This window comes from Palaemon carinicauda, chromosome 12, assembly GCF_036898095.1.
Source record: "Palaemon carinicauda isolate YSFRI2023 chromosome 12, ASM3689809v2, whole genome shotgun sequence".
NCBI lineage: Eukaryota > Metazoa > Arthropoda > Malacostraca > Decapoda > Palaemonidae > Palaemon > Palaemon carinicauda.
In genome coordinates, this window is record NC_090736.1 from 155,027,290 (window position 1) to 155,043,237 (window position 15,948).

At 44.7% G+C, this 15,948-nt stretch overlaps 1 protein-coding gene across 1 annotated transcript in view; it reads left to right on the forward strand.

The window, feature by feature from the left end:
• The window catches only part of mRpS35 (mitochondrial ribosomal protein S35), a 58,095-nt gene that overhangs the window by 18,327 nt on the left and 23,820 nt on the right, over window positions 1-15,948 (forward strand). Inside the window, exon 2 of the mRNA XM_068384647.1 lies at window positions 1,224-1,317. Within this exon, the coding sequence (XP_068240748.1) occupies window positions 1,224-1,317 (94 nt within the window). The remainder of the gene's footprint in view (window positions 1-1,223; window positions 1,318-15,948) is intronic.

A 15,948-nucleotide genomic window follows, 5' to 3' on the forward strand; every position in this document is an offset into this window, starting at 1 on the left:
GTTCTTCTCTTGGAACTGTTATATATATTTTTATGATTGTACGTGAAGATTGTTGACAATCTTCCGCAATCTTTGACCTAGTCGGGTGGTCATTTTGTTCCTAGAGAGCGCCCGGAACAAGGGTATTAGTTGAGGTCCTGTCATGTTATAGGTGGTTGTACCGTTTGACAGCTCCTAGAGATCATCAGCCCCGAGTGGATCACTGGATCTCCTAAGGATAACAGACAAAATGAGGCAGAGCATTGCTGTCAGTGTCCTTATCAGGTTAGAACCGCTTAAGTTGTTTATGTAACTCTTAAGTGAATTTCCAATTATGCAGCTGTCTCTGACCCGCCACCAATGGGTGTCAAATCGATCTTTTCTATCTTCCCCTTGTCTTTCCCTTTAACTTTCTTTCCTTGAGACCTCGTGACCAGTGATCCTGCACAACCATGTCCTAATGCTTCAAGCACTTCATCATGGAATTTTCAAAGGGTGAGTACTATACACTAATATGAGCTCTTTGTGTAGTTTATCCTACTATCCAGTTTCTTAACGTCATCCCGTCAGTTGGGTCTTAAGGCAGATAGGCACTCCCACCTCCTAATGTGTAAGTCTCCTATGAAAGTAGTTCGAGGTAAGTTCCTGTGTTGGAACAAATCACAAATTATTAGTAATTTGTATTTTTCCTAACATACTGTGTTGGAACAAATCACAAATTATTAGTAATTTGTATTTTTTCTAACATACTTACCGAGAACTACTTTCGGGTTATGGCCCTCCCTTCCTTCCCCGAGTGCCTCACTGACCTTTGGTATTTTTACTCTCAAAGAACTTTCTGAAGGTCACGACCCAAGCTCACATGTGGCCTGCCTCGGCATTGCCCTCAGGGCACGTATCCTTCCGCCTAGGCCTACCATTACAGAGAACGGGAGTAGGGTAAACTACACAAAACTGGTCAATTGAGAGGAGGTTCCAGGTAACTCCTATGAAAGTAGTTCTCGGTAAGTATGTTAGGGGAAATACAAATTACTAATAATTTGTGATTTTATTATGAAAATATCATAATTAAAAAACGATAGTCATTCTCATCTTGTTAAAACTGTAGTCTTTAAGGATTTAATAGTGATGAAAGCGATGCTTCTCATTACTACAACTCTGATCGTTGCTGATCCTGTATTTCAACTTATTTTCTACCGTGTGATTTGATTTACCTCAAAACTTAACTGCTGTAATCTTTTCAGAGGATGATGAATTCCGCACATTAGAACTGGGCGTACAAAGGGCTAAGCCCAGGGAACGAAGAACTTTCGAAGCGAAACCAATATTGCCTCCAAGGTTTGTAACAGAATTCTCCATGATCTAAGTTTTGTTTATTTTAAGTTTAAGCTGTTTGTTAAACTCAGACCTTTAAATAAAACTACCATTGGCACACTGGATAATACCAGAACTACGGTCATTTTTCACATATTAGACCTGATAGGTTAGAAGTGGTTGCAGGAAACGGTGAAATTCTGGTGTAGGAATACTGTGCTGTACAGCACTCCAATTCTTTGATCATGCTTGACTATCAACTCTAGCCTTACCTTGCTATCTACTTATCCTCGTCTGCGCAAATGCAAAGTCAATCAAGCCTTTAGTGTCTATACGAGCAAGGAAAATGTAGTACTGTGATATCAAGACAAATTAAACATTACAATTGATATCTATAAAAACTGCACATCATAAAGGAGAATGTTTTTCTGGGGCGACCTGTGACGGCCGGTGAAAATGTAGCTACCTCCATCAATTACTTCCAGAACATGGACTTTGATGACCTTAAAAAATATACGGGTTGGAAATCTCCTATGGTTTTCAAACGCCACTATCTAAAGAACTTACAGGCCCTTAAATACCCTACGGTTGCAGCGGGGAGTCTTATCTCTCCCCATTAATCTCTGATTATTCCTTTATTCCATCTCTTCTCTCCTCCCTCCTACCCGCCACTCACACCACGTCGCCACTCTCCTGGGTGGTTCGTTAGATTCAAGACTGCCAAAATGCCCCAGCAAACAAGCAATCCTTAAAGTATGCACAAATGACTAAACTACAGTACAGTATTTACTTGGATGAGCACGGAGCTAGCAGCAGTAGGGGGATTCAGTGTTATGAAGCTTCATCTGTGGTGGATAACGGGGGAGGGTGGGCTGTGGCACCCTAGCAGTACCAGCCGAACTCAGTTGAGTCCCTTGTCAGGCTGGGAGGAACGTAGAGAGGAAAGGTCCCCTTTTTTTGTTTCATTTGTTTGATGTCGGCTGCCCCCCAAAATTTGGGGAAGTGCCTTGGTATATGTATGTATTAAATAATATTCAGTACTATACCATAACAAGTACCAGTAATATTAAAAAAACTGCCCTATAAACACAAAATATTGTATTCATTAAATGCATCTGTACAATCCATTGATGCACGGCACTAGTCTACCGTTTTCATTTCCTATTGCACATGTGAACCCATTTGAGGTGTACACTAAGAGGTAACATTCTGCTGAACCTCTTACACCATTATTAAATGGCAGAGATTTACCAAGCCAATGAGCCAAGCTCGACTCCTACAGAGCTGGCCAACACCGATTCAACTAGTCTGAAGTTGTAAAACCCATAGATAAAAATAAAAGTGCCAACACAATCTTTAATATTGTACACAAATAAAATGACTAGACTGAGACAATAGTCAAACTTGGAAATAGTGTTTCAATTTGATGCATAAGATTGGTGATGTCAAATAACCTACAACTATAGTCAATTCTTTTTAGTGAGGCAGATTTGCACCGACTCGCCGAGGTGCCCTTTTAGCTCGGAAAAGTTTCCTGATCGCTGATTGGTTGGACAAGATAATTTTAACCAATCAGATAGCATGTCACTTTTCCGAGCTAAAAGGGCACCGCTGCGAGTCAGTGCTAATGCGCCTCATTAAAAAAAATTTAGTATAGTTATGTAACATTTGTACAGTACATGTACTCTGTACTCGTTAAATCAAGCCTATACATTACAGTATATGCACATGATACGTAAATACGTATATGCAGTCTTCACTGTATATAAAACCAACATGCAATGATGTACAGCAATATACATGCACTAATATACAGTTATACCCCACCCTACATCTTTAATAGGTTCCAAGAGACCCGACGAAAGGTGAATTTGACGTTCATCGCATTTTTGCCTTAAGTAACTCGTATGTTCTCTATACAAATACTGATTAGTACTTATAACCAGTTATTATGAAAAATAAAAACAGATACAGTATCTACATCAATAGGCTTCCATACCAAGGACAGTACTGGACTGTACAGAACTTAATCATTATTTCACGACTTAGAAACTAAGATAAGGTTAGGCAAAACGGCGTGATTTAGATTTTATTTTCGTATTCAGTAATTAAGGACGAGAGACGTAAAGTCGCAACTGACGAGTGTCGAATCGAGGTAAAGAGGGCTATCATTATACAGTAGGTTAAGTTGAATACATATGATCAGATTAATAAAGCATTGATGTAGACTTGTCTAAAACACTGTACTGTACCATTATTATTATTAATATTTTCATCATTATTATTATTATCATCATCATTATTATTGTTATTTGGTATTAAAAGTCCAGTTACCGGTACATGTCAACTTATAATCTAAAATAACAGGGGCTTTCAGACTTTTTTCAAAGTGCCTCTCCAGATAAAGAGGCATTTTGAAAAAAGTGCGACAAGTTCCTGTGGTTTTTAAGTATACAATATATAATTGTGGATTTTCAATACCCAAGATTCCTAGACACAGCATGGTGTTTCCTTCAATTTTATTATGATTATCAGCCAAGCTACAGCTCTAGTTGAAAATGCAAGATACTACAAGCCAAATGACTCCTACAGACAAAGCAGCCCAGTGCAGAAAGGAAATAGAGAAATAATGAATTAACTATGTATGAGAAGTAATGAAAAAAATTTGAAATACTTCAAGATCAGTAACAATGTTGAAATAGATCAGTTATATAAACTATGAAATAAAACATGTCAACCTGTTCAACAGAAAAGCACTTGCAACAAGTTTATACAGTGGAACCTCTACATACGAATTTAATCCGTTCCAGAACCAACTTCGGATGTAGAAAATGTTCGGATGTCGAAACGAATTTTCCCATAAGAATACATGGTAATTCATTTAATTCGTTCCTCAGCCTAAAAACCCATAATAAATCCTTAATAAATGGCTACACATAATTACGCATAACAATAACATAACTGCATAATATGAAAGAAGCATGTAAAAAAGATAAATAAAAAGAAATAATGAATAAAAAATGTGTTTTATTGCCACTTTACCTTAGAGACAGGCCAACGCAGGTGTAGGATTTGCTACCCAGGAGGAGACGGACGATCGGCGAGAAGGAAGACATGGTGTTAACATGTTCTTTAAATAAATACTCTCTCTCTCTCTCTCTCTCTCTCTCTCTCTCTCTCTCTCTCTCTCTCTCTCTCTCTCTCTCTCTCTCTCTCTCTCTCTCTCTCTCTCTCTCTCTGTTCTTCTTCACTGTTAGTGTTAGAGACGTCTATTAATTTTTTTTTCTGAGAGAGAGAGAGAGAGAGAGATTAAACAAAAATGAGATTAAACAAAAATGTGTTGTGTACATATGATTTTTACCAGCGTTAACGAGTTGAAAGATAGTTAAATGTAACTAAAAAAACAATATCAGCGAATCTGAATTCCTTTATTAACTAAAACAAATATTGATACAAACACACTCGTGTGCGTATTCGCAAACACACACACACACGCACAAGGAGACACGATCGGTGAGGAGGTAGAGATGGTGACTGCGATAACATACCGTAACTTACACTACGGAAATTTTAATCTAACTAAGCTTATTTATTTTTTTATTTTATTTTTATATTTCATATTTTTCAAATTTTTTTTTCTTTTGATTTTTTATTTTCATCACTTTCAGTGACGAGTTATGGTATGTTATCGCAGTCACCATCTCTACCTCCTCCCTGACCGGCTCTCTTACTGCGTAGCAAAATTCTTGCACCTGTGTGTGTGTGTTTGTGCATACGCACACGAGTGTATTTGAATCAATATTTGTTTTTCAATATTTAACTTAGCCGGTGATTATATAAGCTGCAGCTCTGCTGCTCGACAGAAAACTCTACGGAAAAAATCCGCCAGCGATCGCTATGCAGGTAGGGGGTGTACTTCAACAGCGCCATCTGTCGTGCAGGTACTCAGTACTCATTGTAAACAAAGAACTCAATTTTCTCTCTGTCGTGCTACCGGCAAGACCTACTAATTCGCTGTTGCTAACTGGATTTGTTTTCACAACTATTTGGTGAAGTACACTATTCTAGTTTTAAGCTTTCGCTGTGCAGGCTTTCTCTTCAATAAATCCTTGCATTCTTTTTTTGATATCGAATTATTTGTTGATGACTTTGGATAGTTTTTTAATTCCCCTTTGACCAATTCAAAATGGCTGACCCTTCTCAAGTCCCAAAATTCAGGAAGTGTAATGCTAGGGACTGTTCAAGGCGTCTTCCGAAGGCCTCTATCGATCCTCACACCGTTTGTTCCAATTGTCAGGATAAAACCTGTCAATTGGAAGATCGATGTGAGGAATGCGTTGGGCTTTCGGAATTCGATTTTATCGAATTCCAAAAATATACACGTAGGCTAGAGAGAGATAGAGTCAGGAGAAGTTCATCTCGTTCTGTTGATTTTTCCTCTCCTCATGCCCCACAACCTATTCCTTCCCCTGTAGTGGTTGCTCCTAATCCCCCTTCTGGCACTCAGGAACCTTCGATGGCTGACATGATGCGTGCCATCCAAGCTCTGGGTGAGAGAGTTGAGTCTCTGGCTAGTGACCGTAACCAGCTCATGGCGGACGTCAAGGAGCTGAAGTGTAAAAGTTCAGTGGGAAGTGGTAAAGTGAGTGATAGTGTTGTGGATAGTGTTGCGCTTGAGGGTTCGTCTGTTCGTGCCTGTCGTCCTCCTAGTCCGGGACCTCTTGCAAGCTCCCAAGTCCAGGGGAGAAGCAATGTCGTACGACCAATGGGTTCGAGAGGCTTTAATCAGCGAACAGACGTTCCCTCCGTGGTTTCGGGCGTATCTACCCAAGATCGCCCCACCCACACTAAGACGAGAGAGCCCATTTATTCCTCGTCTGCGGAAGAGGTTTCTCGTAAGAAACCATGGACCAAGGTCTCACGACCTCTTAAGCGCAAGTCGGTCCCTTCCGCGCAAGTCCAACGGCCCAGTTGTAGCCACTGGGTCAGTTCGGACTCGCTGCAGTCTTCCGACGACTGCTCACCTCCTAAGAGAGGCAAAGCGGTACCGCCTCAGGCAGTTACACCGTCTGTCGCCGCACCTGCTCCTACAGACCCTAGGTGGTCTTTGCTGCAGACCATGCAGTACCAATTAACGTCTCTGATGCAGGACTTTCGTGCGGAGAAGGTTGCTGCTGCACCAGCCTCTTGCCTACAACCAACCACACACTTGGTTGTGCGTCCTGTGGACGCTGAGGCGACCTTCTTGCGCACTCCAGCTGAGAGAGTCCCGCCACCCATGCGTTCCAGTGTGCCCTGCCAGCCGCATGTTGACGTTCAGCGACGCACGGAACCTTCCGTTGACGTTCGCGAGGTACAACAACCGTCAGAGTTGTTTTGTTTTGACGCGGTGCGTCAACCTCCGCAACCCAGTGTGGTTGCCACTGCTCTCCCACATCAGACTAGACAGTCTGGAGTAGACGCTGTGCGTCCCCGCGCCGCTATGGTTGTTGCCAGCTCACAGACTGGGCAACAGTTCCATGACGTTGCGTCCGGTTCAGTCACGCGTGCACCCGTGCGACCGGACTCAGCTAACAAGCCGATACCTACTCCATTGCCGCTTCCTCCTCAATACTCGGATGATGGACTCTCTGATGATAACGATGCGGCACACGTTGATGAACCACATTCGGACCTTGACGAGCCCAAGTCCACGCAACCCTCTTTGGACTTTAGAAAAGTTCTTACTCTGTTCAAAGAGATGTTTCCGGACCAGTTTGTGTCTGTGGCTCCGCGCTCTCCTCCGTCAGAGTTTGCTTTAGGTACGCAGTCATCCTCGCCTGCCTTTACTAGACTCGTTCTCGCACGCTCGTCCAAGAGAGCTTTACGAGTTATAGGAGAATGGATGCAGTCCAAAAAGAGTCTAGGGAAGACAGCCTTTACGTTTCCCCCAGCTAGACTCTCTTCCAGATCGAGCGTCTGGTATGCCACGGGAGAAGTTCTCGGCTTGGGAGTTCCTGCCTCTGCCCAGGGCGACTTCTCAAGTCTTGTAGACTCTCCCCGCAGGCTAGCCATGAGACGCTCTAAGATTTGCTGGTCTCCTTCGGACCTAGACCATCTGTTGAAAGGGTTATTTAGAGCCTTCGAGGTCTTCAACTTTTTAGACTGGTGTCTGGGAGCTTTGAGCAGGAAGATCTCCCCGACTGAGAAGGAATCTTCCTTGCTCATCATGTCCTGCATGGACAAGGCCATACGTGACGGATCTAGTGAGCTTGCTGCATCGTTCGTATCCGGAGTCCTCAAGAAGCGTGAGAACCTTTGCTCTTTCCTGTCAGCTGGAGTGACACCGTGTCAAAGATCAGAACTTCTGTTTGCTCCTCTCTCTAAGTGCCTTTTTCCAGAGGACTTGATTAAGGAGATTGCTGCTTCTTTGATACAGAAGGACACCCATGACCTGGTTGCGTCCTCTGCCCGCAAAGCCACCCCTTTGCCTACCTTGTCAGCTAGACCAAGGATGGACACTCCAGCGTCCCGATTTATTCCGCCCTTTCGTGGCAGAGCCTCCAGCAGAGGAGATGCTCGTGCCGAAGGGAGACGTGGGAAGAAGAAAGGAACCAAGTCCTTTAAAGGCAGAGTCTGACTGCCAGCTTCTTCAGACAGCAGTGGGAGCCAGACTCAAGAACTTCTGGCAGACCTGGGAGAAGAGAGGCGCAGATGCACAATCTGTGAAGTTGCTCAGAGAGGGGTACAAGATCCCGTTTGTACGAAAACCCCCTCTAGCAACGTCTCCCATCGATCTCTCTCCCAGGTACAGAGAGGAAGACAAGAGACGAGCATTGAAACAGGAGGTGTCTCTCTTACTAGAAAAGGGAGCGGTAGTCAAAGTCCTGGACCATCAAACCCCGGGCTTTTACAACCGTCTCTTCTTAGTGGCAAAGAAGACAGGAGGGTGGAGGCCGGTGCTAGACGTCAGTGCGCTGAATGTCTTTGTCACAAAGCAGACGTTCTCCATGGAGACCACAAAGTCGGTTCTAGCAGCGGTCAGAAGGGAAGACTGGATGGTCTCTTTAGACCTAAGGGACGCATACTTTCACGTCCCCATCCACCCAGAATCCCAACCTTTTCTGAGATTTGTTTACGAAAAGGTTGTCTACCAGTTTCAAGCCCTGTGCTTTGGCCTAAGCACAGCTCGTCTTGTGTTTACGAGGCTGATGAGGAATGTAGCCAAATTCCTTCATTTAGCAGACATCAGAGCCTCCCTCTATTTGGACGACTGGCTTCTAAGAGCTTCTTCCAGTCGTCGCTGTCTGAAGGATCTAAAGTGGACTCTAGATCTGACCAAGGAATTGGGTCTCCTGGTCAATATGGAAAAGTCTCAAGTGGTCCCATCCCAAACTATTGTGTATTTAGGGATGGAGATTCACAGTCTAGCTTTTCGGGCTTTTCCGTCGGCCCCCAGAACAAGTCAAGCCCAGTTATGCATCCAGAACATGCTGAAGAAGGAACGATGTTCAGTCAGGCAGTGGATGAGTCTGATAGGGACGCTATCATCCCTGGAACAGTTCGTATCGTTAGGAAGACTACACCTCCGTCCTCTTCAATATCACCTAGCTGTTTACTGGAAAAAGGACAAGACGCTAGAAGTGGTCTCGATCCCCATTTCCGAGAAGATGAAGTCTTCCCTGACTTGGTGGAAGGACAGTATCAGCCTCAGAGAGGGTCTGCCCCTGGCTGTTCAGACTCCCAACCACGTTCTCTTCTCGGACGCATCGGACACGGGCTGGGGCGCGACATTAGACGGTCGGGAATGCTCGGGAACTTGGAACTCGAGTCAAAGGACAATGCATATCAACTGCAAGGAGCTACTGGCAGTTCATCTGGCCTTGAAAAGCTTCAAGTCTCTCCTTCAAGGCAAAGTGGTGGAGGTGAACTCGGACAACACCACGGCTTTGGCGTACATCTCCAAGCAAGGAGGGACCCACTCTATGACGTTGTACGAGATCGCAAGGGACCTCCTCACCTGGTCAAAAGATCTAAACATTTCACTAGTAACGAGGTTCATCCAAGGCAACTTGAATGTCATGGCAGATTGCCTCAGTCGGAAGGGACAAATCATTCCAACAGAATGGACCCTACACAAGGATGTGTGCAAGAGACTGTGGGCCACATGGGGCCAGCCTACCATAGATCTCTTCGCAACCTCGATGACCAAGAGGCTCACCAATCCCAGACCCAGCAGCAGTTCATATAGATGCCTTTCTCCTAGATTGGTCACATCTAGACCTATATGCATTCCCCCCCGTTCAAGATTGTCAACAAGGTACTGCAGAAGTTCGCCTCTCACGAAGGGACAAGGTTGACGTTAGTTGCTCCCCTCTGGCCCGCGAGAGAATGGTTCACCGAGGTACTTCGATGGCTAGTGGACGTTCCCAGAACTCTTCCTCTAAGGGTGGACCTTCTACGTCAGCCACACGTAAAGAAGGTACACCAAGGCCTCCACGCTCTTCGTCTGACTGCCTTCAGACTATCGAAAGACTCTCGAGAGCTAGAGGCTTTTCGAAGGAGGCAGCCAGGGCGATTGCTAGAGCAAGGAGGACATCCACCCTTAGAGTCTACCAATCGAAGTGGGAAGTCTTCCGAAACTGGTGCAAGTCAGTATCAGTATCCTTGACCAGTACCTCTGTAACTCAAATAGCTGACTTCCTTTTATACCTGAGGAAAGAAAGATCTCTTTCAGATCCCACTATCAAGGGTTACAGAAGCATGTTGGCATCAGTCTTCCGTCACAGAGGCTTAGATCTTTCCAACAACAAAGATCTACAGGACCTCCTTAGGTCTTTTGAGACCACGAAGGAGCGTCGTTTGGCTACACCTGGTTGGAATTTAGACGTGGTACTAAGATTCCTCATGTCAGAAAGGTTTGAGCCGCTACAATCAGCCTCCTTTAAAGATCTCACTTTAAAGACTTTTCCTGGTTTGCTTAGCCACAGCTAAAAGAGTCAGTGAGATTCACGCCTTCAGCAGGAACATCGGATTTTCATCTGAAACGGCTACATGTTCTTTACAACTTGGTTTTCTAGGCAAAAACGAGCTACCTTCTCGTCCTTGGCCGAAATCGTTCGATATTCCAAGCCTATCAAATATGGTTGGAAATGAACTAGAAAGAGTCTTATGCCCTGTGAGAGCTCTTAAGTTCTATTTAAGACGAACTAAACCTTTACGAGGACAGTCAGAAGCTTTATGGTGTTCAGTTAAGAAACCATCTTTGCCTATGTCAAAGAATGCTTTATCCTATTTTATCAGACTGTTAATACGAGAAGCTCATTCCCATCTGAGTGAGGAAGACCAAGCTTTGCTGAAGGTAAGGACACATGAAGTTAGAGCTGTCGCAACTTCCGTGGCCTTTAAACAAAATAGATCTCTGCGAAGTATAATGGACGCAACCTATTGGAGAAGCAAGTCAGTGTTCGCGTCTTTTTATCTTAAAGATGTCCAGTCTCTTTACGAGAACTGCTACACCCTGGGACCATTCGTAGCAGCGAGTGCAGTAGTGGGTGAGGGCTCAACCACTACAATCCCCTAATTCCATAACCTTTTTAATCTTTCTCTTGAAATGTTTTTATTGTTGTTTTTGGGTTGTCCGGAAGGCTAAGAAGCCTTTCGCATCCTGGTTGGTTTGGCGGGTGGTCAAATTCTTTTCTTGAGAAGCGCCTAGATTAGAGGTTTTGATGAGGTCCTGTTGTATGGGTTGCAACCCTTTATACTTCAGATCCTAGGGGTCGCTCAGCATCCTAAGAGGATCGCGAGGCTCCGTAAGGAAGACGTACTTAAAAAGGCAGAGTAATTGTTCAAGTCGACTTCCTTACCAGTTACTTATTTATTTTATGTATGTTATTTTGAACTTCTAAAATGAAATAAAAAATCCTTAGCTCATAATAATGTAAACAATTATTGCTGGTCTCTACCCACCCCCCTGGGTGTGAATCAGCTTATATAATCACCGGCTAAGTTAAATATTGAAAAATGTTATTTTGATAATAAAATAAATTTTTGAATATACTTACCCGGTGATTATATATTAAAGGACCCTCCCTTCCTCCCCAATAGAGACGCAGTGGACCGAGGAGAAAATTGAGTTCTTTGTTTACAATAAGTACTGAGTACCTGCACGACAGATGGCGCTGTTGAAGTACACCCCCTACCTGCATAGCGATCGCTGGCGGATTTTTTCCGTAGAGTTTTCTGTCGAGCAGCAGAGCTGCAGCTTATATAATCACCGGGTAAGTATATTCAAAAATTTATTTTATTATCAAAATAACATTTTAGTTAATAAAGGAATTCAGATTAGCTGTTATTACTTTCTTAATTTCATTTAATTGTTTTTCAACTCGTTGACGCAGTTAAAAATCATATGTACTCTAAACACATTTTTGTTTAATCTCTCTCTCTCTCTCTCTCTCTCTCTCTCTCTCTCTCTCTCTCTCTCTCTCTCTCTCTCTCTCTCTCTCTCTCGGAAAAAAAATAATAGACGTAGACGTATCTAACACTACAACAGCGAAGAAGAGAGAGAGAGAGAGAGAGAGAGAGAGAGAGATTTTATTTAAAGAACATGTTAATGCTATGTTTAGAGAGAAACAGAAAAAGAGAGAAGTCTTATTTAAAAGAGCTTGTTAACGCTATCTTGGTTTTCTTTGCTTCACTTTTTCCAATATCAAACTTACCCGATGATCATATAGCTGCATCCCTGCTGCCCGACAGAAAAAACCTACGGGAGGAATACGCCAGCGATCGCTATACAGGTGGGGGTGTACATCAACAGCGCCATCTGTCAAGTAGGTACTCAAGTACTCGATGTCAACAACGAACCAATTTTCCCTCTGTCGTGCCACAGGCAAGACCTACTAAATACGCCGTCCCTAACTGGATTTGTTTTCACAACGATTTGGTGAAGTACACTATTCCAGTTTTGAGCTTTCGCTATGCAGGGGTTTTTTCTTCATTTCAAAACTTGAACTCGTTTTGGATAGATTTAATTATGGTGACGAAGAGAGTATGGACTCTCTTTCACTTTTAAATGGCCGACCCTTCCCTTAGACGGAAGTGTTGGTGACGAAGAGAGTATGGACTCTCTTTCACTTTTAAATGGCCGACCCTTCCCTTAGACGGAAGTGTGTTTAGGTTTTTGGTAATTTTGCTTAACAAGTTATAGATCTTTTTATTTTATATCTCTCCGCCTTTATAGGCCTCTTCGATTAAGGAACCGAAGTTATTTAACATTGAGCCCGTCATATCGTATTTTCCTTTTAAGAATTTATACTTTTTTAATTTTAATGTTTTTGAAAGATTTTCTTTGATAGTCTCGTACTGTTTTCAAAGATGAACTAACGTTTAGTTTAGTCTCCGCAGTTGTTGACGTTCAGAACGTTCAACATGCGCTCTATCGTTACGATAGAGAGAGAGTATTTCACGGTTTCACGTTGCAGTAAGAGTAAACCGATTCTAGCGTTTCGTTCATTCTTTCTTAGCTTAAATGGTTTAAATTCTAAATAAAGGATCTTTTTATTTGGGAAACCTTTCAGTTTTTTCCTTTAGCAAATAATATGTTTTAACGATATATAATTGGGCTCTTCTCTCAGGTTCTAGTCAAGAGAGAAGAGAGAGAGAGATAGAGACGGAGGGAGAGAGAGGAGAATAAACGTTTCGTTCAAGCGGGTAACGTTGTTCTCGTTTTTTTACTCTTCTCCCTAGTCGCTGTAGGGGAAGAAGGTAAAACGTTTCTAGAGTTTTATTCTTGTTCCCAGGCTTTATGTGGTGAGAGATTTTAAACGTAGTTTATTTGATCTAGTGTTTAGTCTCTTTTCCAGCCACTGAATTCTTTATATTTCATTACTGTATGTTTTTCTGTTGCATTGTAAAACTGTTTTCGCAATTACTACCTTTTAATGAAGGATAGGATTGCGTGTTTCAGGTACAAATCACTTAAAGTTTCGATTTCAGTGAAATAAGTGCAAACAGAAAATCAAAAGTGATAAAGTGATATGCGCAAAGTGTTACAGTGTTGCGTTCGAGGGTTCGTCTGTTCGTGCCAGTTGTTCACCTAGTCCGATACCTCTTACAAGCTCCCAAGCCCAGGGGAGAAGTAATGTCGAAGGACTTATGGGTTCTGCAGGCCTTGATCGACGAACAGACGTTTCCCTTGGTGGTTTCGGGTGTATCTACACACGTTGCCGACGTGATCGCCCCACCCACATAAAGACGAGAGAGCCCATTTATTCCTCGTCTGCGGAAGAGGTTTCTCGCAGAAACCATGGACCTAATCTTGCAGCTTTAAGTGCAAGTCGGTCCCTTCCGCGCAAGTCCAACGGCCTAGGTGTAGCCACTGGGTCAGTTCGGACTCGCTGCAGTCATCCGACGACTGCACACCTCCCAAGAGAGGCAAGGTGGTACCGCAACAGGCAGTAACTCCGTCTGTTGCCGCACCAGCTGTTTTTAGACCCTCAGTCACAACGGACAGTAGCTCCGTTTGTTGCCGTCTTTGGTAGACCCTAGTGGTCCATGCTGCAGACTATGCAGTCTCAGCTTGCTTCCTTCATGCAGGAGTATCGTGCTGAGAAGGTTGACACTGCCCCTGTTAACCTACAACCTGCCACGGTTGTGCGCTCAGCAGATACTGCGGCTGCCAGCTCCCACACTCCACCTGTGAGAGCTCCACCACCGATGCGCAGTCGACCCTGCCAGACGCATGTTCATGCTGCACCCTCCGTTGACATGCGTGAGCTACCGCATCAGCAGTGGGAAGGTGCTGTCAAGCTGCCGTGTTTTGACGCAATGCGGCATGCTCCGCAACCCACGGCAGTCCCTCCCACGCACCAGCACTCCGCTTTTGTTGTTGCCAGCTCCCACACTCCGACTGCGGAGAAGGTTGACGATGCACCCGTTGGCCTACAGCCTACCACGGTTGTGCGCCCGGCATGGCTGCCTGCTCCCACACTCTTGTTGTGAGAGCTCCTCCACCCATGCGCAGTCGACCCTGCCAGACGTATGCTGACTCCCACAGGCACACGGAGCACTCCGTTGCCGTGCGTGAGCTACCACAAGCTGCCGTGTTTTGACACGGTGTGTCAGCCTCCGCAACACAGTGGTCCCCGCCACTGGCCCGCAGCAAACTAGTCAGTCAGGAGTTGAGGCTTCCCCACACAGCTTTGGTTGTTGCCAACTCACAGACTGTCAAACAGTTACATGACGTTGCCTTCTGGTCTGCTACTAATACACCAGTGCTGTATGTCCTCACGCACCTGTTGTGGTTGACAGTTCAGTTTTTGACAGTTCACAGACTGTCAAGCAGTTTCATAACGTTGCCTTCTGGTCTGCTGCTTATGCACCAGTGAAACCATCACTGAGATAACCTAGCTTTTCTCGGACATGGTTCCTGTAGATGAGAAAGTGCTGTTCTCCCTCCTTCTGATATTCCCTTGAGGACTCTGTCATTTGGAGAGGAGCCTTAAGCTGCTTAGCCTCCTATGGACTTTTATTAAAGCATAACATGCTTCCAGGGAGGGTAAATGGTTCCGCTTCAGTCGCTAACCCCGTCTGTTGCCACGCCTGCTCCCATTGACCTTGGGCTTTGTTGCAAGACATGCAGTCCAAGCTTAGTCCTTGATAGAGGATTTTTTACGGAGAAGAACCTTCTTGCCAACAACCTTCCTACCGGTTGGTTGTACGCCCTGTTGACGCTGAGATATCCTACTCACGTACGCCAGTTGAGATGGTTCCTCCTCCGGTGCGACCCAGTGTGGGTTGCCAGTCGCACGTTGACGTTAAGCGACTCTCGGAGGTGGTTGTGGACGTTCAGTGTGTCACTAGGAAGACGTTCAACAACCAGCAGAGGTGACTTGTTGTGACGCAGTGCGGCAACCTCAGCAACCCGATAAGGGGTTGTCTGCACAACCCGGACAGTCTAGACAGTTTCGGGTTGTCGCTGTACTTCCTCGCTTCCCCATGGTTGACAGTTCACAGACTGTGCAGCAGTACCATGATCTTGTGTCCGGCTCCGTCACGCATCCACCAGTGCAACCGGATTCAGCGAGTCAGACGTTGCCCACTCCGTTGCCGTTTCCTCATCAGTTCGGATGAGGAACCCTCTGATGAGGACATGGCTGAACAAGACGATCAACCCCCAGCCCTGCTATCCATCCAGAAGATGCTGAAGAAGGAACACGGCCCTGTCAGGCTGTGGATGAGTCTGGTTAGGACACTGTCATCCGTGGTTCAATTGGTGTCACTTGGAAGACTACACCTCCGTCCTCTTCGGTTTCATTTAGCTCTTCACTGGAAAAGGACAAGACGCTAGAAGCGGTCTCGATCCCGGTTTCCGGAAGATAAGTCTGGTCTGACCGGATGAAAGGACTTTATCAACCTTTGATAGGGTCTTCCCCTGACTGTTCAGACTCCCAACCACGTTCTCTTCTCAGACGCATCGGACGTAGGCTGGGGTGCGACCTTAGGCGGTAGGGAATGCTCGGGATTATGGAACTCGAGTTAAAGGACAATGCATTTCAACTGCAAGAAGCTTCTGGCAGTACGTCTGACCTGGAAAAGCTTCAGGTCTCTCCTTTAGGCAAAGTAGTGGAGGTGAACACGGTCAACTCCCTGCTTTGATGTACATCTCCTAGCAAG